The 23,256-nt window shown below is 43.9% G+C and overlaps 1 protein-coding gene across 6 annotated transcripts in view; it reads right to left on the minus strand.

The window, feature by feature from the left end:
• Gria1 (glutamate ionotropic receptor AMPA type subunit 1) overlaps positions 1-23,256 on the minus strand; it is a 316,597-nt gene that overhangs the window by 113,072 nt on the left and 180,269 nt on the right. For all 6 annotated transcript variants that reach the window (XM_038326152.1, XM_038326151.1, XM_038326149.1 and 3 more), the window contains one exon: positions 13,998-14,051. In XM_038326152.1, the coding sequence (XP_038182080.1) occupies positions 13,998-14,051 (54 nt within the window). The remainder of the gene's footprint in view (positions 1-13,997; positions 14,052-23,256) is intronic.

Here is a 23,256-nt window from a genome sequence, read left to right on the forward strand (position 1 = left end):
CACCCGCGATCTGTAACAAGCTCCTGGGCATCCCTACTGACTTTCCCTCCCCAGCATAATGAAGGCCAAGAGGGAAGGCGATTTGCTCAAATAGGAACACAGCTCGGCTTCATCGCCAGCAACCCTGATGACAATGTTAGTGGAGCCAACCCAGGGTCACACATAATCAAGCTGATGGGAACCTTCAACCCTGCACCCATAACCCAGAAAAAGAACAGCTATGAACTCCCTTTTATGACATTCACTATGAGAACTGAAACCAGGAAACCACTTGGGGTCAGCATAGACCTAAGAGCTGACGTCTCCCCTCCCGTTCAAGACTGCATGCTGGGAATGCTAACACTGACCCTGAAGATGTCCTAATCACAGGAAGCTAGACTCTCATGGTTGCTAGGCTTGCTTTCTCTTCAATGCAAGGATGTAGACTTGGTCAATAGAGAAATGTGGTCTTGATTAAGGAGGAAAATGATGGCATTAGCCTTTTGCCTGCTAGGGAATTGTGAAATTCAGCTAAGTCTCTTCCTCCAGTATATTTACTAAATAGGTTTAATTAAATCATTTTCCAATTTCCTTTTCTATTAAAAATCCATGGGGGTATTATGTAGCAATTTGTGCATTTTCTTTATCTGTCTTATTCATGTTATTATCTAATGTGTTTAAGGATGGATGCCATGGTGTTAATTACAATTCTTGAAAAGTTTTAACTATGGAACTTCACTGTCACGACTTTCTTCAGGCCATACTGCATATTTGATAACACATCCCCAAACGCGGAGTCCATTGCTCTGAACCCCTTTACTGCTGAAAAAGAATGACATGAGCTACAGGTGTTCGCTTTCTCGAGTCACTTGTCACCCAAAGTTAGGCCTTCCACACTTTTGCTGTCCCCTGAGCCCTGGCACCAGGTGTTTCTCTTTGAAGAGTGAGTATTATCTAGAGTGGCCTGGTGACACATGCCTGTGATCCCAGCACTTAGCAGGTAGAGGCAAGGAGGATCAAGAACTGAAGGTCATCCTTGGCTGCATAGGGGTCTATTTCAGCCTGAGCTATGTGAGACACTGGGGAGAAGGTACTTCTGGGGTCGCTGGGTTGCCCTCCCTCTGTGCGCGTCTTCACTAAGTCTTTCTGTATCACAGCTCCATGTATGACCAGTGAACAGGCAACATGCAAAGAATGTTCTGCCTCCCACCTTTATCCAGTGGCAGAGGACCTAGCAAAGGAAGTGCAGGTTGAGGATGTTCCTTAATCTAAGGGACATAGGAACTACCTGGTGTAGAATTATGAAAACAATTACTAACAGAATTAGACAAGATAGCATAAGCCTGGTCATTAAGGAGAGGCTGGGTATATTCAAGGGATGTTCAGGGCTGTTTTATCACATAGTTAGTGGGAGCCACGGATGACACTGAGTTGATGGGGCCGGAAAAAGAGGTGCGGGCATGTTATGTAGATGTGCGGAAGAAATGGCCAGAATGACCAGTTTATGGTGACGGTATAACTTCGTAGTTCTAAGAAGTTTGGGATTGGTTTGGGTCCCAGGACCAGGGGTGGGGAAAGTTGGGAAAGCACAGGGTTTTGTTTGTTATATTTTAGACCCTTTTGTCATACACTTTTACTCTTTAAATGTCCCTAGAAGATAGCAACAAACCTCAGACAAAGCTAAGGTGTCATTGTGAGTCCCTAGAAGGGAGAGAGGCAGGGAAGTCACAGGATGGGGCGGTGTAGAGGGAGTAGCATTTGAAGAACCATGTTCTAATCTGGTTAGAAAGCTCAGCTTCTTCTACCATCTCTTAGCCTGGGGCTGAGGGACAGCTGTGGGCTGCAGCATCGTCCCAAAGCACGGCTCATAAGAAGAACAAAAATGAGGGTAGAGGCTAAAATAACCACCTCATGTCCGTGACTTCACTTCATCCCAGACACCTTTTGGAGGATTGTGGGGCAACTGCTGAAGAGAAATGAAAATTCAGCTTATTTTAAGTCTTTCCTAGCTCCCCGCCCAAGCAAGACATTCATTTTAATGTCTTAAAAATGTGGTCCAGCTTAATCCCATAAGCAGCCTGAGAGGAAACTGGACAGTAGGCCCAAGAGCTCATCTGCATAAGTCACTGAAAGAATCCACTCCACTTTTGCTGAGATCTCATTCAGAGACATCTGTGAATGCCCTCACTACACAGTTTGACTTCTTCACGAACATGCCACACTGCCAGTTCTTGGTCGAGAGAACACAGGAGTTTTAGATTCAGGATCGTGCATTCATTACCCCAGTCAAAGAGGGCCAAAACTCTTGCGATAACAGCGCACAGTTAGGAGCCAGGAGCAAATGTTGCCTGGCCAGAGCTCGTGCCTTTCTTTAAAAGTCTCCACCAGGCTGTGTAGAAACATCACAAGCACTGACTTATCTGGAGCCTGTTAAGGAGCCCCCTGCCCTTTATCCACACCCAGGCCGAGAATGCCCTTGGTGGAGGGCCCGAATGTGAGTGTCACAGGTTTTTGTGACTCTAGTCACAGCAATATCACCTGACTTTTCCATTTAAATTCTGGGGATTGAACTCAGGTTCTCAGGCTTGGGAGGCAAGCTCTCTATTGACTGAGCCATCTCCCCAGCCCACAGCACAGCACTTTTTAGGCTGACAAGCTTTGGCCTCCAAGCTCGATTTTCCTTTGTGCTGAGATCCTGAAAAGAGGGTCACCTGCACGCTGCTCAGCCCTCGGCATCCTGTCTAAGCTCACATCACACCCAGCAGAAAGGAGACAGAACATTCCGCAATGCTCAGGTTTGGCATCAAGACGAAGGCTTATTAAGGAAAGACCCTTCCGTCCCGGCCCCTTGACATCAAGAAGAGGTAAGATCAGACCAAATCAAAAACATGTACTTTATACTCTGAATCACACAGGTTGAACGTGTCAAGTTTTCCCCAAATTGTCAGAGAGAAATCTCAGATGACAGCTCTGTGGGGAGTCACAAGAGTGTATGGTTTGGAAAGTCTCCTTCTATTAGAAAGGCTTTGAAGGAGCAGAGAGGATCAGCCTGAAACATAATAGAAAATTGAGAGGGTAGGCGAAGGATGTACTCCACTCTCGGGAGGGTAGGGTTGTCATGGGGAAGAGGTGGGAAATTTGTTCTCTAAGGCTCTGCAAGGTGGGCCAGACAGATGAACAGTCAGATCTCAAGGGAGACCGAGTTCTGTTAAGATAATGATAGCAACCCTTGTGTTTTGCATGAAGCAGTCAGAACCAATGAGGTAGCAGGCATTGCCATGGGGCCATTGCCTTGATTACCACATTTAATCCTCATAGCCATACTAAGAAGCAGGTTCTTCTTTAACACTTGCAAACTGGGAATGAGAAAACTTAGTAGATCGGCTTCTCTCCAGTTAGTGTGGCTACTGAGAGATGGAGGGAGTAACGTGACTTTCTGGCTTGGGTTTCAGCCTCTGTGTATCCAGCCATCTACCTTCCGTTCATTCATCTCCTGCCAGGAGCCCTTGGAATAGGCTTCAGCTTCACGGGGGTGGGGGAGGGGGCTGTGGTGTCCTCTTGGAGACCAAGATACTTATCTTCAGTGCCTCTGATGTAGGCTTCCACTTGGAGTGTTAGCCTTTCAGCCCCCTATTTCTGCATCTCTGTTGTTTGTGGTTATGACAGATAAAGGTAGAGACCACAGCTGCTCCTCCAAATCAGGACCACAGTCCCACAGGCTCCACAGACTGCACCTGGTACAGGGTAGCCTGGTAAGAGTGTGCAGAAGAATGAAGCCACCGAACCTGCTCTGTTCCTGACTTCCTTACAAGTGTCAAACTTGCTACCTCCCGCCCACACCTTTTGTCTCAGGCACTAAAGGTGTCTTTTGACTGACTTCCCTGTGTATGTTCTCTTGGGAAACAGGTCAGAGATAAAAAGCTCCAGGAAGACAGTTTTAGGGATAATCACATAACTTCTTGTCCTGTCTTTGAAGCTCGTGAGCTCTTTGCTCTAGGACATCTGTCATAACCTGTACAGGCAAGTGAGTATAGATTTATCAAAGACATATGTCAGATCAATAATCCTTCAAGATGTGTCCCAGGCACAGGCTGCAGAGGTCACCATTCTACGTTAGGGGAAGGAACAGAAGACATCAGCTCACCTCCTAACTTTCATGCCTGCCAAGGCAGCCTTGCTTTGAATCTTTTACACAGTAAGTTTCTCCCCAAGATTCCACCTGAAAACAGAGCTTTGACCCCAAAGGTGTGGGGACTTCTGGGCCAGCTTACTTCTCTCCTGAGGGTGCTTTCAGTGCTGATCTATAATTCTGCAATCACATAGGTGTACGCTGGTGAATAGGGATAAAAGTGAATCCATGGAATAATCTTCAGCTGATGACTTATTTGTCATCAAACTCATGTCTTTGCATAAAAATCTCCACATTTTTCCATTTTAAGCATCCTAACAAGCCAAACCTTCCAGGCATTGCATCCTGTATTATCTCTGGTAACACATAAGCTTATGTGGTCTCCAACAAGCCAATAAAACATTATACAAAAGTCAGCCAATAGACATGCCATCCACATTAGGAAAAAGCCTAATGTTGATTCATCTAGTCCTCTCTGAAGTCAGGGAGAGGTATCTGCATTCTCGGGTCTCTGCAAACGCAATAGCAGGCTGATTCTGCATGTGTCTGTCATAGCCAGAATATTACAGTGGTTACTCAGCATCTCCAGATCTCAGTCCTGGGATTTAGAATAAACTGCTGATACTTTGTGTTAGAAGGTCAGGGATCCTCAGCCTGAGCTGTTGGTGCAAGGCTTGGAGATGCCCTACATGGTCTGAGATTGTGCTGTCTTCCAGAGAATGCCCTAATCTTACTTCTGTCCTGACTGACTGTGGTTGTGCTTGACTCTTGGCCTAACTAACTTCAGAGGAAGGTCAACCTTTAAAACTCTCCTGGCATAGGGTGACTTCTTATAACTAGAATTACTGGTGGTCTTCAACCAACATCTTCCTACATAGTCTCAACATTACTATGCAGAGAAAGCCAAGAAGGGCTTCCAGAAAAACATATTTTTGTAAAAATGATGGTTTATTAATTTCATCATTTTCATTTCATTTCATTATTCATTATAAATTTATTCATTTATACATATAGTAGGAACCCACTGAATGCATAGTGTAAAATGTGAAAATCTAAAGAAATGGTAGGTAAATTTAAAATCTATTGAGAATAACTATGTATCAAAAATCACAAGTAGGTTCACTCCTAGGCGTTACAATCTCCACAAACATGGGCATTTGAGAAGGTTTACAGAATGAGACATGAAATCCCTCCTAGGGAGCAGGCCTTAAAGCTAGTCAGAAAGTGATTGGTTACTTTTATAACCATTCTGCCACTATTTCACCTGGCAAGACCATGGATGTCTTCCCCCCATCCCCCCAACAGCCTTCAAAGCACCCTGCAACACTGTAAATGCTAAGCACCAATAAGAGAGTTTCCTGGTTAGTTTAAGATTAATTTCTCAATGTCCTGTGATAAAATGGGCTCTTGGGTTCTTGAAACCAGGTAGAGGGCACATTTTTTTACTTCCATGCTGATGTGTGGGTGGGTGCCTCATCTTGCTCTTTCCTGGATGTCCTCCCCTCCCCCACAGTGCCTTCTTCTGATGCCATATTCTCATGTTTCAGACCGCTTCTGCAGCGCTGCGTAAATGCCACAGACATTGCCTTGTTTTTATGTGATCTGATCTAGTAGGGAGCCAAGGTCAGGGTGCTCACAGGACAAGAGTGGGGGTGCGCACTTCATGAGCCCAGCAGTTACCAGACAAGGGGCATGAGGAGCCCACACGGTGACTTACTCAACTGTCAGCACCACACCCTGGGAGGAAGAAGTAGAGGGCGGGACGGAATCTGGGTTGAGGGAGCACACCCCAAAGATCCAACCACAAGTGTTGCCAGGTGCTCAGGGTGGGCCTGCGGAAGGGCAACACACACTCTCCTCCAACCAGAGGTGACTGGGAAAAGCAGGACACAGGCCATGCCCTGTCTCCAGAGGCTATGGCGACTGTCAAAACCCTGAAGAAGTAAAGCACTGCCTAGAGGAGCCATCCCAGGAGCCAGAGGAGTGGGCGTCACTCGGGCATGGAGCTGAGGAGAGGCTGGCCCTTCCTAGAGAGCGGGTGAGAAGGTCTGCCCATCACCTACTTATCGTGTGTGTAGTCAGAACTGGATTCCCCTTCCTGCCCTTTCTGTGGGAATACTTCCTTTCGTTTTCCATTTTCACGCATGTGTCTTGGTGTGTGCATGTGTGTGGGATCACATGTATGTGGGTGTGTGAACATGTTGATGAATGTGCCTCAGAAGACCTGAGCTTGATGGTAGGAGCAATCCTATTGCTGGTCAATTTCACAGGTTGAGGCCGGTCTCTCAATCAATCCCGGAGCTCTCAGTTACGGCTAGTTTCACTTGCCACCTTGCTCATGGGGTCCCAGCTCCTTTTTCTGAGGCCGCCACACCCACCTACATTTATATTGTTTCTGGGGATGCAACCCTTGTCCTTGGCAGAGGCTTTAATTACTGAGCCATTTCCTGGCCCTTCTTCACTTATTTTAGCAGACACAGAATGCTGTTTTGAAGTGCGTGAGGCATGAGCATGACACTCTCGAGGACCACTTCACCCCTTCACCCCTTCACCCCTTCAGTGACTTCTCAGAGAAATGCATTCTGTGCAGCTCCCGCTCCCAGGCCCTGGGGAGTCAGTAGTAGATGAAACCGTCACGTGCTGCCATCATGTATTTCGGATTAACAGCAAGGACGGCATCCTACAGATCTGTGTGCCTTTCCTAATCTCAATTATGGTAAGTGGAAGGTACTTGGGGCTATGGCGGCACATAACAAGGAGATGAGATTTGATGGAGGAGGTGCCTGAGGGATCTCAAAGATGGTATCTTGTCCCCAGACAGGGACACCAGTAATGATGATGATGACACTGATGATGGTGATTATGGCCGCAATTACCAACACTTATTAAGTGCCCATTTGGGGTCATGTATTACTCCAAGCACTTCCTCTCCCTCATCTTGCTCAATTCTCATAGCATCACTGGAGGAGGCAGTTAATATCCTTACTTCTTTTTAGACATAAGCCATGGGAGCCCAGAGACCGTGAGGAATTGGACGGATGTTACACAGCTGGTAAGTACAAACCAGAAGTCAAACCTAGGTCTGTCTAATAGGAGAGCCACCCTTCCCAACAGCGCTTGTACCACCCCCCTCAACGGAGGCACATGTGACCCCATATGGTGCTGAGGGAAGGGGAGTGGGCGAGCTAGGCCTCGCAGAAGGAGTCTACAGATTTCTCAGTGTGGGTGAGCAAGGGATTAAAGAACAGTTTCTTCTTGGGCTGAGGAAATCAACCCGGGGGTGTGAACTAGCTGCTGTATGAACCGAAACTTCTGGCTCTAAATGCCTCTGGAGTTAGTGGTGGCCATAGTGGTGGTATAAATGGCTGGCTGTTCTGGACCCCAAGATCCTTTGTAAACTACTGGGAGGCCAGAAGCCACCATTTGTCCCTCAGCTTCTATCAGACTATCAGGGATTTTTTTGAATGACAGGCATTGAGTTTGCACTCTGGACTTACTACTGCCATTGAACTCAACCTTCTTGACAGGGACTTACCCCTAGACCTGCCTCTCTAACTGTCCTATGCCTGACTATCACAGGATACTGTAGTAAGAACATGAACTCTGGGTGTTTGTGGGAAAGTGCATTTCCTTTGTTTCATAAACGTGGTGGCACTGGGGAAGCCATATTACCTTTATTTCCTCATTGGGAAAGGTGACTATAATGTTGATGGCAAGGGCAATCAGGAGGGTCAGTGTATAACATCAGAGTTAGAGGAGGGTAGAGAAATATGTGTCTGGAGTAGATGAGACCGGAGAGACAGGAAGCAGGCAAATGGTTGTCTTGGGCTGGGATTGCAAGAAGATAAGCCCTACAAGGCCCAGAGATGAGCCAGCCTGGAGTCTGCCTGAGGACCTAGCAACAGGCACTGTCAGAGGACTTGATCATGCCTAGCCAATGACCATGTGATGTCAATGGATCGGAATGCAGTCTGGGTGCTTGGAGGAGGGTGTATAAGGCTCTCCCCATTACTGAATAAATGAGTCTGCTCTTTGCATTTCACTTGACTGCCATTGTCTATGCTGTTGATGTGATGCTGCACCTTCACCCTCCCTCCCCCGTAAGGAGGAGGTGTTAGGAGGGGCAAGATAGACGTGAGTCAAGGGTGATGCGGGGAATGATGACCAAGGATTAGAGAGAAGTTCTCTGGCATGTGATGAAGACACATTAAACTTATTATGGTCAGGAGGAAAGACATGCCTGAAACTGTAAATCTGGCCAAGAACCCAAGGCTGGGGAGCCCATAGGCCCCACGGATGAACTTATTACTATTTCTTTGCTAGACAATTGACCTCTAAAGATACATCTTTGCCCGTTGGTTAGTGCAGCTCACAGACCTCAAAAAGAAAGTGTCTTTGTGCAGTGGACAGCAGTTAACAGAAAACGACAACTGGTCCAAGTGTGGAGAACAAGTGTTCATTGCAGAGGAACAGTGGCGTGTTCAGTCCCAAACGGGACATTGACATCACGTCCCCTCCCTGCAAAGATCAGGGACCATCTTGGAAGTGGAGGTATGAAGACTGTAGGAGCCAGAGGTTGGGGAGGACTGTTGTGAAGGAGTCTTCGAGACATGACAGGACCAGGGTGCTCATGCAGCAGTGGTTGCCTGAAGAAGAGCGGCATGAGATTTGAGTCTTCCAATATCCTAGCATGGACAGGGAAGGGCCTTATGCATACTCAGCCCTAACTGAAGAACTATTGATAATTGATGGCTTCTGGGGCAAAGAGAGTCAGTTTTCTTTAAGTCTCTGTGTGACTCCTGATAGGTCAATCATGCTCAAGTGGATGGCCACCTATCCAGGAGAATATGTGTCACATAAATTAGACTCTATAGGTTATTAAAAATTAAACACAAGAGGACATAAAAATGGGAAGGGTGGAGATGTGGGAGTGGGTGGGAGGAGGTAGGAGGCAGAATGGGAGAAATTATGATCAGAACACATTGCATAACTGCATGAAATTCTCAAATAATTAAGAAAAGTGTTATATTTCTAAAAAGCTGGTTGTGGAAATGAACAAATCTGCAAACATATCAAGAATCCATGGATTGTTTACTTGAAGTGGGAAAATAGTATGAAGCATGAATTATAGCTCAAAAGACTGGGATTGGGAAATGAAGGTGTAGTGACATAGCTCTCCAAGGTCTGCATTGTTCAAGTGAAACTGACAGAGAATCCAGTGTTGTATTAATATTCATCTACATTGTCATTCAATGTAAATTAAGAATAGATACGTAAGCATGTATGTGCATATATACACACATAAATGATACATGTTCATACACCAATGGGTGGATTAGTCAAACACGTTCTTAGTATGAAATCTTCACCTAGGGTAAATCCCTATTGCTGAAGACACCATGCAATTCAGATTCAGGGCCCAGGGGCTCCAGAACTGAAACTGACGTTAAGCCTACTCCCCGAGGTCCAGTTTTCATGGTACTAAAAGGCACCTTTACAAGCTTCCAAAGGAGGGAAGCAACCAACAATCCTACCCAGCTATGACACCTATGAATCACTATAAGGACCAGAATGGCATAACCTAAACATGCGCTAGTGGCACACATACCTTTGTGGTAACCAAGAGCTCTCTAGTTGATCTTAGTAAGGCCCACTCAACACAGGGAGATCATGCCTGATACTGGAAACCTACTCAACTACCAACAGATAGTGTAGTCATGGATCTTGGAGAACCTAAAACCATCACCAACTACATTCTAAATATTTGCCCTTAAACTCACAGGTAAGTGTAGTCCTCACCCATCATCAAGGAAATTCTCTTGGTAACAGGTGAGGACCATTACAGAAAACCATAACCAATCAAAATGCAGAGTGTGGAGCCCAGTCCTAATGGATACATCTCTAATACAACTCGTGCACCTAAGGCCCAGTGATCATTGTAGGAGAAGGGTTGAGAGAGTTTAAGAACCAGCAGAACAAGGCATTTGCTGTGGTATTGTATCTCCTAGGAATATCAGAAGCTACACCCATCACGTCTCACCAACATGACTGCTCAAACATGAGGTGAGCAAGAACCACAGCAATAGACACGCTAACAGGGAAGGGGGAAAACCCATGAGTCCTCAACTCTCTATAGGCAACTAAGGAATGCTGAGAGTAGGAGAACTAGCCATCCCCAGGGAAGAGCACACCCATTGCTTATCCAACGCCAAGTGGTCAGCTCTGGAAACAAACATACAAGTAACATTATACAAACTGAAAAGGGCGTATTTATGAGTATATGTTATTAATGAAAGAGACTGTAAATTTGAAAGAGAGCAAGGAGTGGTATATGGGAGGATTTAGAGGGAGGAAAGGGGAAGGAGGAAATGGGAAGGAGGAAATGATATAGTTACATTATAATATCAAAATATAAAAAAATTAAAAATCTCCACCTGTGTGGAATACTTAATTGCTCAAGACACGGTATCACCTGGCAACGCATTGGGTTCTTTCCCGATGACACCCTCAGAAGACAGAGAACTATTATTTCCAACTGACAAATGGGGAAACTGAGTCTGAGCCTTGATTGCACAGAAAATTAGCTAAACAGGGGTGACATTGGGGACGTAAAGCAGGGTTTGGAGCCTTCAGACTCCTTCTCCATCAGCCTTTCCCTCCCTCCTTGCTCCTTCCCTCCTCCCCCTGGTAGCTCTCCATAGGTGGTGCTTGGAGTCTCACAGCATCCTCCAAAGAGTCCAGACTGCTGGGCGCCACTCTGAAGCTCAGACCTTTTAACCAAGTGGAAAGAACTGTGGCACATGCTTATCCTTTCCAAAGGGTTTCTGTCCCTTCATCTATAATTGCACCCGAGTTGCAGTGCCCCAAAGACGAGGGCCGCTCCATGCAGCAGCAGGCTAATTATGTGGCGGAATTTCTAAAAATTATCATTTCATAAATTGTGATATTCCTCTGAAGGGGAAAGAAAGCACAGCACATCCTCCACCATGTCTCAAACTGAATTAATTAGGAATTTGAAGCCTAATTATGAACTAATCTATTGGAACACGCCTGTCTTTCGTATCTGGTCGCTGTTTGCAATTTGCAGCCTATTAGTGGCAGTTGTTAGGATCTGAGAACTCATTAGGTTAGGAGAAGAAAAACGTGGATCAGAAGGAGAGGGCAACCTGAGGGGCTGACGTGGGGAGGTTGTGGCTGAGGGGTCACTTGCTGACAGATGAGGGCTGGTGGTCTAACTACCTGGGTCCTTCCTTTAGAGGCCCCGAGGCCACTGGGTCATTTCTGCCTTACGAAAGGCAGTAACTGTGCATGCCTTTGCCCAGGTTCTGTGCTTTTCTGGGCAGCAGGTGTCCAAGAGTAGTGGACGCTGTCACCAGTGCTTGTGCTAGCCTACACTTGCTTACACTCCCTTGATGGTTCTGTTTCCATACAAGCAGCAGAGATGCTGATGGAAGTGATTTCCATGGTCCCATCCAGCACCGTGGACCTGGGATATGAGGAATATCAAAGACTTCCTCAGTTCTACTGAACAGATTTCAGTTTTGCAAATAGTCTTTCAGGGGTGAGATCCTTGGCTTCCCCACAGAGATTCTAAGCAGATACCACTCATTAAAATGTGAATATCTTGGAAAGGTGATGGCTATAGCCCTTGAAACATAAGTCTAAATTAAGCTTTCTCAGTAAGTGCTTCTTAGTTCCAGCGCTTGGGGCAGCCAAGACAAGGGAAGTTCAGAGGATAGAGACGGGGACATCCAGGACAAGCTAAGGCTGGCGAGCAATCAGGACAGAATTTAAGGGTTAGACAGATGTCTGGACCCAAATTTTAGATACAGATTATGTGTCTTAATTCAACTAATGATCTTCATTCCCAATGTAGCATAAAATACCAATCTTTTTTTCCCCTTTAATATCACCCAGAGATAACCAGGACAATATACCGTGGCCAAAACTGAATGTAGCTATGTATTTAGTTCAGTAAGGTTAATATTCAAACTTTTCTTATAGATTAAAATATGGCAAATATTGCAACTGAATGAAAACATAAACAGTAAGAAAGCAGGCCGAGGCAAAGGAAACACTTCGTGGAAGGCATGGCTATCGAGGGAAACGGATGCATGGCCATATGTGTTATGGGTTCAGGCTTGATGGTGGCTGCAGCCACTGTGGGAAAGAACTGTGGAGCTCCTGCAAGTGTTAAGCACAGGGTTTAGTGCCCAACCCAGCAGTCTCCAGCTGTGGTGTGTTTCACAGGTCAAACATGTATGCAACCGTGCTTTCCATACCATTCCCATGGTGATCACGACTTAGAAGTCCATCAGCTGTGCAATGGATGGGCAAAACAGGCTGTCTCTCTATAATGGGCTACTGTCTGGCAATACAAAAAGAATGCACTGAGATAGGACATACGCTAGAGATTTCCTGAGGCTGTGGGGAACTTGGCTGGTGAGTCGTGTACAGACTACTGATGTGCATGTGTCCGGGGGTGATAAAATTTTAAGACAAAGTTCTCATGGTTTCATAACCCTATAAATACACACAAAAACCATGAAAATGAGCACTGTATGCTAGTGTGTGGTATTATGTGGTCTGTGAATTTGATCTTAAGAAAGTCTCTAAAATATGGGTCTGAGTATAGAAGAATATTACATTTGCCTATGGAGGAAAAGAGCTCGAAGAATCAAAGTTTATGGCATAAAAGATAAAAGTGGGAACTGTGACAGGAAGAATAGGCATGACAGAGATGACAATTGCCAGAAAAGACTTATACAGACACATTCTGGTGTCCACGTAAAAAGGATGTGCACACAAAGCCTTTGAGAAACCAAACTGTCTCCATGGTGTGCAAGATAATAGCACCCAATAAACAGTTGCACTGTGTTAAGGCAAAGGCATTTTTTTAAGACACAGGCTTATCTAGACTGTATATAAAAATAAAAAACAAACCCATTAGCTGACATTGCTATAGGTTACACTGTAAGACGGTACCGGGTTAAAGATTTGTCAATTTTAGCATAATTATGATTTAAATGTCTGCACTTGTGAATAGTAAAACCACCATTGAGTTAAAAATCAGTGGCATCCAGACATTTATTGTCCATTCTAAGATATGGTGAATTTTCCTCATGCCTAGGGCCGGAGCTGATCAGAAAGGGTGCTTGTATGAGGGCCGGAAGTTGGCCCTGAATCCCACTTTCTCCCAAGCACAGCTTAGAAGCTCATGGGCACTGTGCTGAGGTTTGACGGGGGTGGGGAGGGGACTGTGATGGTCAGTTTTAACTGACCACCTGGGCAACTGGGAAGACAGTCTCAGAGAGATAGAGATAGAGAGAGATAGAGAGAGAGAGAGAGAGAGAGAGAGAGAGAGAGAGAGAGAGAGAGAGAGAGAGAGAGACTACATTGACTTGACCTATGGGCACAGCTGTGGGGGGGTTGTCTTGATCAAGTGATTGACTTGACGGGCAAAGACCCAGCCCAGCCCTCTGTGGGTGGCACTGTTGCCTAATTAAGGGGGTGTTGAATTTGATAAAAGTGGAGAAGTTGATGAACTGAGCGCAAGCAAGCGAGCCAGTGTGCATGCACCCATTTCTCTGTTCTTGACTGGATGGGATGCGACTAGTTGTTTGAGGTTCTTTCCTTGACTTCCCCACAGTGATGCATGAGAACCTAGAACTGTAAGCTAAAATAACCTCCTTCTTTGTCCCTTAAATTACATTTTTTTTAACAGCAGAAGGACAGAGGGAAAGAAGTACATTTGGTGCCTCTGAGGCTTAGCAATGCCACTGCGAATGGCCCCTTCCTCCCACGTGGTTCATACAGGTGGGTGTGAGGCAACCTCAAACCCTAGGTGTGGGAAGGACAGGACCGGACCACACATCATAGCTCTACTCACCAGATTGGCAAGGATGTAGTGGTACCCAATGCCATTCTTCTCCAGCTTCACAATCTGAAAGACAGAACAAAAGGGCACTCATCAGTCACACCCACACCTACCCTGAAGAATGGATGATGGCAGCTGACATCAGCTAGCTATTTATGACATGCCCTTCTCTGTCCTAAGTACACAAAACTGTACCGGCCTTACCATGTAACCATGGCGATGCTGTTAGCATCTTTGACAGATGAGAAAGAGCCACAGAGGGTTAACTCAAGTTCCATTATGCTGTGCAGCTAGGAAGAGGTGACTATGGAAATATGTGCCTGGTTTGAGGGGTGGGAGTCGCGGGAGGTTTGTTATTACACCCCCTAGGAGGAAGCTGAAGAACTTGCTGCACCCTGTTCACAAAGCTTTCCTTACGCATGGTGGAGGAATCTGATGTTGCAGGGAATTGACTGTTATTCATGGCGATGGAGTGGGCAGTCACTTGGGCATGAACTCCATGCAGATACCATTTTGATTTCTGTCTCTGAGTTCTGCGTTCTCCTCTCTGAGTGGTTTAGTACCCAGACGTCGATAGATCATTCAGCGCACGTTGAGAGGGAAGGCTGAATTAACCTGTCTAAGGCCTCATTGGACAGATGGGACATGGCCCGAAGTAAGGAAGTGATTTTCCCATGACCCCTGTGTGGTCTGCTGATAATGGAAGGACAGAGGTTTCTGATACTTTACAGTTTCTGCATGGCACTTGGTCACGGTTAAGGGAAACAGCCAGGATTCCCAAACACTTCCTGTCTTTTATATTTTGGTTTTATTGCTTGTGTGTGCATTTGTGTGCATGCATGTGTATATATGCAAGCCTGTGTGGAAGCACACATATGTGTGCATGCATGTAGAGGCCAGAGGTTGATGGCAGGTATCTAAGTAGACTGTTTCCATTTTATATATGGATGCAGAGACTCTCCCTTGAAGCAAGAGCTTACCGCTCACCAAGTCATCTAGTCTAGGTAGATAGTTGACCCTGGGGATCCCCTGTTTCTGCTTCACGGACAGCCGTATTAGAGTTGAGTAGTAACCCAGCATTTATATGGATGCCCTAGATCAAGAGTCTGCTCTTCATATTTGTACCATAAGCACGTCAACCCTTGAACCATTGCCCCAGCCCCCACTCTCCCATCGCAAATTTAGACTGTCCTTAATCATCTTGAAGTCAGAGAAAATATTAGTAGAAAGGGCTGCCCCAGGTTTTCTGGGACTGCTTGGCACATCACTTACAAGAAATGGCTGAGCCTGCACGCCTTGATTCTGGCCACAACAAGCCTGGTACTAACTTGATCTATTTCTTCCTTTCTTTTTTAAAATTTTTGAATTGGGTTTGTGTACCCTGCTTGGTGCCTTTCCCCCTGTGCTCCTACAAAGAGGCATAAAATATATGAGAGGAACCTAGGCTCTTGGCCTAACTGAATAAATTCTCAAGGTTATTAAAACCCACACTCAGACATCTCCTTAATTGGATGTATGCACATAACGGCTCACATTTTTTTTGATGTGGAGAATAATTAAATGCAAGCGCACACAATGTCTATGCTGGAATAGCGAGATGGAGATTCCAGCTGCTGGAGCTCAGATGGCACCAAGGTGATGGTTTTACTAATAATTCTTCATTACTTTTCCATTTTCTTGCCACATGGCATGCCGTCTCTTCAGCAAGGAGATACCTTTATCAAAAGCCTATTCAGTTTCCAATAACCACGAAGCAGCAAATAAAAATATTTCAGGGCCCACCACATCCAGGGAGTGGAGCCACAGAGTTTTTGCAACACAGAAATGCAGAAGGAAGCAGAGGAAACGCCAACAGAGGATGACTCCTGACCCACAAAAATGAGCGACTTGTGTATCTCAGGCTGATGGTGACGTCCACACTGGTTCACCCAATGCCTGACTTATTGCTCTGACTCATTTTATCTCAAAAATATGTATCAAGCCTTGACTTCACGAAGCCGGTACACAGTAGACAGGGAACGAAATGAGATATTTGGTGCGGAAGGTGTCCCAGAGCAAGCAAGATACAGATAAATGCACACACGGTCACTGACTGAAAAGGGTTTTGTGAGGGCAGGGTCCTTCCCCTCACTGACATCGCACACTTTACGTTTTTCTCCAATGCACGTTCTTTGGACTTTCTTTTTCCCAGACTATATAGAGATAGACCCTGTCGGTCTCTAACTCTCTGTATGTGCGGTGGGGGACTTCTCATTTCAGTGCTTCTGGCAGCTGCCTTTGAATAGTTCAACACACATCTACTGAACACAGACTTCGTGCCAAGCCCTAGGTAATGTGATGGGGGTATAGCTCAAATAGCAAGGCAAGGTTCCTGTGACCTCGCTGAGCTGAGACATAGTTTCAGGAGGAAGCCAGATGGCAAATATATAAATAGATGAACGGAGAAGACGTCAGCAGGTCATAAACACCACAGAGATAACAAAACAGGGCATTGTGATGGATGGCCCTGGAAGGATCTGGTCGACTCTCACCTCAAGTTCATTCTGTCCTTAATGGCTATAGCATATCATTTAGTATCTTATATACTGGCAAAGAAAATTATTCAAATAACCCTCTTTGCTACTATGTATGTACATATTTCAGGCTTATTTATTTTTATGTAAAGTTTTTTATATAAATATATATTTGTATGAATGTTTATACATTTACCTTATTTTATACTATGTATATATGTATATTATGTATATATATGCAAGACATTGTGCAGGGGCTATGGAGGCTGGGAGAGGGCATAAGATACTCTGGAACTACATAGACTTACAGGCCACATGGGTGCTGGAAACCAAACCCAAGTCTCCCATAAGAGCAGCAAGTGCTCTTAACCAATGAACTATCTCTCCAGTCCCTGAAGTTACACATTTCTGTTTTAAAATCTGTATTCTGCCTATGAGAGAAACGTGCAGTACTTGACTTTTCGAGTCTGTCTTATCTCACTTAATGATGCTCTTTAGTTCTGCCCATTTTTCTGCAAATGAGTGAATGCCGTTCTTATTCCCAGCTGAGGGAAACTCCTTGGTGAATATGGCATATTTTCTTCACTCATTTGTCTGTTGAGGGTACCTTGGCTATTGTGAATAGCGCCGGATTAACAGTGTCTATATCCCTGTGACATATTAAGATACCTTGGTGTATTATTAGGTTTTCTATTGCTGCAACAGAACATCATGACCAACAAGCAAGTTGGAGAGGACAGGTGTATTTGGCTTATACTGCCATAACACAGTTCATCAGGACAGGAACTCAAACAGGGAAAGATACTGGAGGTAGGAGCTGATGCAGAGGCCGTGGAGGGGTTCGGCTTACTGACTTGCTCCATGTGGCTTGCTCAGCCTGATGTTTTATAGAGCCTGAACCAGGGATGACATCACCCACAATGTGCTGGGACCTTCCTTGCCAATCACTAATAAAAAAATGCTCTTCAGGCTTGCCTACAGCTCAATCTAATAGACACATTTTCTTAATTGAGGTTCCCTTCTCTCACGTGACCTTACTTTGTGCCAATTTGACATAAAGCTAGCCAGCGCAGTGTGGCTGGAATGTATTTGGAATATGGTATATTGTGGTAGTTACATTTTCAGGTCTTGAGGAACAGCCCTACTGGCTATTTGAAATTCCCTTAAGTAGTGTGTGCCTTGTTTTTACTAGTATTGTTTGTCTGAATCTTCACTAGCAGTTGTTGTAATTGTTTCCTTCCTTCTTTCCTTCCTTCTTTCCTTCCTTCCTTCCTTCCTTCCTTCCTTCCTTCCTTCCTTCCTTCCTTCCTTCCTTTCTTTCTTTCTTTCTTTCTTTCTTTCTTTCTTTCTTTCTTTCTTTCTTTCTTTCTTTCTTTCTTTCTTTCTAAGACAGGCTTTCACAATGTAGCTCTGGCTGGCCTGGGACTCACTACATGTAGCAGGCTGGTCTCAAACTTACAGACCATTGTCTGCCTCTGCCTCCTGAATGCTGAAACTTAAAGGCATGAACCATGGCACCTAGCACTGTTTTCTTGACCTTAGCTATTTTATTTTTTTAAAAAAGAATCTTTATATTTTAGTTCCAGATTTATTTATTTTTGTGTATCCATGCTTATGTGTGTGCATGTGGTGGTCAGAGGCCAACTTGCAGGAATCAGTCCTCCCTTTCCATCACGTAGGTTCCAAGACTCAAGTTTGGGCTTGCGGGCTTCACTCCATGCATCTGTGCCTACTGAGCCGGCATCTCTGTGCCTGCCTAGCCACCATCTCACCAGCTCAAGCTTAGCCATTCTGGCGGGAGTGAGCAGAAACTCAATGTGAGTTTGATTTGTACTTCCCTCATGGCTAAGAATGAGGAACAGATTTTCCCCCATGTCTTGATTATTTATACTTCTTTTGAGAACAGGCTGCTCAGTTCCTCTGCCCATTTGTTGATTGGATGATTTGCTTTTGTTTTCCAGTATTTAGCTTTTTGTGTTCCTTATAAGTTCTAGATTTTAATCTCCTTGCAGATGAATAGGGAACAGTTTCATTCCCTTGTTCTGCAGGCTCTTTCTCCACCCTACAGATTGTCTCTTTTGAAGTCCAGGATATTTTTAATTGTGTGTAATCCCATTTGTCACGTCTTGACCTACTGGGGTTCTTCACAGAGTCCTCGGGCAATGTCTAACAGACATTTTCCCTTAGCAGATTTAGAGTTTGGGATCTTAAGTGAAAGTCTTTGATCTATTTTGATTTTATTTTTTGCTAGTGAAAAAGACAGAGAAGGATCTGCATTCATTGTCTACTTGAAGGAGTCTAGTTTTCTCGGCACCACCGGCCACGAGGTTGCCCTTGCTCTACTGTGTGATTCTGGTACTATGCTTTAGGTGATGTGGGTCTATATTTGGACCCTCTACTTCACTGCATTGGTCATCATGTTGTTTTTGTGCCAGTACCATGCAGGTTTTGTCACTATAGCCCTATGGTAAAATTTGAGATCAGGTGATGATACCTCCAGCAATGCTCTTTATCTTCAGGATTACTTTAACTCTTTGGGGTCTTTTGTGAGTTCCAGAGTTATATTTCTATTAGTTTCTATTGACATGAAGAGTAACCATTGGGATTTTTACAGAGACTGCAGATAGCTTTAGCAATATGCCCATTCTCACATAATTCTGCTGACCCATGTGCGAGGGGAGAGATGCCCTCCTTCATCTCTACTGTCTAATTCTCTTATTCATCAGTGTTTTGAGGTTTAATTACAGAGGCCTTTCAACTCCTCATTAGGTTCATTCCAAGCCTGTTTTGGTTTGAGTTTGAAACATCCCCCATAGGCCCATGTGTGTGAAAAATTTGACGCCAAGTGATGGTACTATTTGGGGAGGATGTGGAACCTTCAGTAGGTGTAGCCTTTCTGGAAGGAATATATCATGGGGAGCAGGCTTGGAAGTGGTATAACCTCACTCCATTTGCTGTTCTCTACTTCCTGTGAGCAGCTGCAATGCCATTAGCAAGCTCCCTGTTCCTGCTGTCATGCCCCCCTTCCCTGGCTTCCTCACCATGATGGAGTCTATTCTTCTGGAACTATAATCCAAAATAAACTCTTTCTTCCCTGAGTTACTTTTTGTCAGACTATTTTACCATAGCAACAAGAAGGAAAATACATAGGTATTTTTAAAGTTAGTATGAATAGGATTTTAAAAAGTGATTCCTCAGCAAGTACATTATTAGGGTACAGAAAGGCTACTGGTTTGGTATGTTTTCATATCTTTTGCACTTTGCTGAAAATTCTTATCAGATCAAAGAGCCTCCTCCTAATAGAATCTTTAGTATTTTAACTACAGAACCCTGTTGTCTGCAAATAGAGGCAATTGGACATCTTTGTTTCCGGTTTATCTTTCTTCTATTTTTCTCTTGCTCTATAGCTCTAAGACTCCAAACACTATAGTCAATATGAATGAAGAAAGTGGAGACTTTCTCCCGCTTAGTATAATATTGGTTGTAGGTTTGTTAAAAAAGTCTTTATTATCTTGAGGTATGTTATTTCATCAGGGATTTTATCATGAATGCATGCTGGATTTTATCAACAGCTTTTCTGAATCTATTAACATGATCAGTGCTTTATTTTTTGTTGTTTTTATTTTCTGAGACAGGTTTTTTTTTGTTTTTTTTTTTTTAGTTTTGGAGCCCGTCCTGAAACTAGCTCTTATAGACCAGGCTGGCCTTGAAGTCACAGATCTGCTTGCCTCTGCCTCCCAAGTGCTGGGATTTAAAGTGTGCACCACCACTGCTCAGCCTGCTCCATGCTTTATTGATTGATTTGTGTTTGTTGTAGCATACTTGCATTCATGGGAAGAAACTAACTTGACTATAGTACCTGATCTTTTTAATGTGGTTTTAAATTTGTTTTATAAGCATTTTTTAAAAAACACTTATTTTGTCATTCCTGAGAATTTGATATATGTAAACAATGAAATATTACATGATTATTATATCTACCCTCTGCTTGCCCTTTTTAACTCCGGCGATATCTCTACCAACATGATCCTCTCATAACTTCATGTTTTTTTTTATTTATTTTTGTAACCCATGAAGTCTAATTAGTGCTGTATACCTGTGCATGGTGTGGGGCCTCCACTGTAGCATGAGGAGTCTATCAATGTCCATGTCCTCAGAGATGAGTGAGTCTCTCTTTCCTGACGACTATCAGCTTCAGATAGCTCCTCCGTAAGGAGTGGAGCCTAAAGGTTGTTTATCCACTTATGCTAGGCTTTTAGCTCGATCCTGTGCAGGTAGCCATAAAGTTTTTGCTTTTTGTCAAGGAAATTAGTCTCTGTCTCTCTCTGCTTCCCTCCCTCTCTCCCCGTCCTTCCTGTCTCTACCTCTGTCTCTCTCCCTCCTGACCCCCTCCTCTGCACGTCCTTATCTGGATATGGTGTTTTATAGAATGCCTTTGGTAATGCTCCTTCCCTTTCTAGCCTATGAAATAATTTCAGGAGCTTTGCTTTAAAGATCTGCCAGACCTTGGCAGTGATTTCTTCCAGTCTTGGACTTTTCTTTGCTGGGTGATTCATTACCGCTGTTCTATTTCCGTCACTTAATACAGACTTAAGGAAGTTGCTTTTACTGTCTTGATTTAATTTGGGTAGGTCATACGCTTCTAGGAATTCCATTTCTTCCAGAATTCCTACATGTTCAGAACGTAAACCCTCTGGATTTCATTGGCATCCACTGTAATTACCCCTTTTCATCTCTAGTGCTACCAATTTCTTTTGGTTAGTCTATGGAAGGGATTGTTCATTTTCTTTTCTTTTCAAATAGCCAAACTTTGTTTCTTTTCTTTTTTATATTGTTATTTTAACCTTCATTTAATCAGTTTGTGATCTGATCTTTATTATTACTTTCTGTCTACTGATTTTAAGGATCTCTGTTTTTGTTTTTCTAAACCTTTGAAGTATACCAAGTTACAAATTTGCAATTTGATTTTTTTTTAGCATAAACACCAATAACTATATATCTGTACCCCAAAGGTTCTGATAAGTTCTGTTTTTATTTTCATTTGATTCTAGGATTTAGAAAACACTTGAAAATATTTCCTCCGGAGTTCCTTAACAAACAACTGATCATTCAAAACTGTAGTCTACAATCTATGGGTTCTTGTATAGTTTATGTCATTTCTTTTTCTCTTGATTTAGTTTTATTCCACTATTATATGATAATATACAATGAATTACTCTGATTATATTTGTTAAAACTTACTTTCTTGCCTAAAATGTCATAGATTTTGGCAAATGTTGCATGGACTGTTGAGGAGAAGGTGTTTTGCAGCTGTTGGATGGAATGTTCTACAGATGTCTTTCTTTGATCTACAGCACAACTTGGAAGTTTATTTGTTGATTCTCTTTTTTAAATATTTATTTATTTATTTACTTATTTATTTATTATGTATACAATATTCTGTCTTGTGTGTCTGCCTGCAGGCCAGAAAAGGGCATCAGATCTCATTTCAGATGGTTGTGAGCCACCATCTGGTTGCTGGGAACTGAACTCAGGACCTCTGGAAGAGCAGGCAATGCTCTTAACCGCTGAGCCATCTCTCCAGCCCTGTTGATTCTCTTTAACTAAATTATCTACTTCATGTGGGATTCCCCTCTGTATGCTGCAAATGTTTTATTACCATTGGTTAATAGAGAAACTGTTTCAGCCAATGGCTTAGCAGAGTAAAGCCAGGTGGAAAATCTGAACAGAGATATATAGAGAGAGTAGGCAGAATCAAGGAAGTGCCATGTAGCTGCTGAAGAAGAAAGATGTCCACAGGAACCTTACCGGTAGGCCACAGCCTCATGGTGATACACAGAATTATAGAAATGGGCTAATTTAAGATGTAAGAACTAATTAGGAATACGCCTAAGCCATTGGCCAAGAAGTGTTACAGTTTCTGTGTGATTATTCAGGTCCGGGCGACCGGGAAACAAACGAGACGTCTCCTTTTACATTTACTTATTTATGAGTGGGATCTGGAGCCACTTAGCTTTATTCTATCTGACTCTGTCAGTCCATTTCTGACCACTAGTATTTTTTTCTATAAATTGGTGTGCAACAACATTTGGTACATATTTTCTTGATGGATGGTTCCATTTAGTCGTACGTAGCAGTGACCTTTATTTCCTCTGTCTAATTTTAGCTCCGCATTATGGTATGTAAGTACGGCCCTCTGCTCGGCTAGGGTTTCCATTTTCTTGGTATACAGACTTCCCATCACTTCCAGCCGGTGTCTTTTGCTAGTGTGTTTCTTATAGACAATACATCGTTGGTTATTTCTCTTAAATTGGATCAGCCAGTCTTCATTCAACTGGAGGGTTATAGTTATTTACATTTAGGGTTATTATGGAGAGGGCTGCTGATTCCTATTTTTTTTTGGTTGCTTTCATAGTCCATTAAATCATTGCTTGCTCTTTTCTCTGTTCCCTACTCCTATTAGAAGTTTGATAGTTTATCTGGTCCTCTCATGAAATGTGTTCCTTCCCTGTGTGCTTGCGCTTGGTGATGTCATTCTTCCTCTGCTTCCTTTCTGTACACTAAGTCTATGGATCAGACTTGTTCTCCAAGGATGATGATGTTCTGTTTCGTACACCCTAAAGTGGCTGGTTTCTAGCCCAGGGGTGTCTTCCCAAGTGCGCTGAAAGGATGATACAAACGCATCCACGAGACCCACACAGCAGATCAGTCTCCATTACTTCAAAGCCAGCTCAGCATTAACCACGCCGCTGGCGGGA

Source organism: Arvicola amphibius, chromosome 4, assembly GCF_903992535.2.
Source record: "Arvicola amphibius chromosome 4, mArvAmp1.2, whole genome shotgun sequence".
NCBI lineage: Eukaryota > Metazoa > Chordata > Mammalia > Rodentia > Cricetidae > Arvicola > Arvicola amphibius.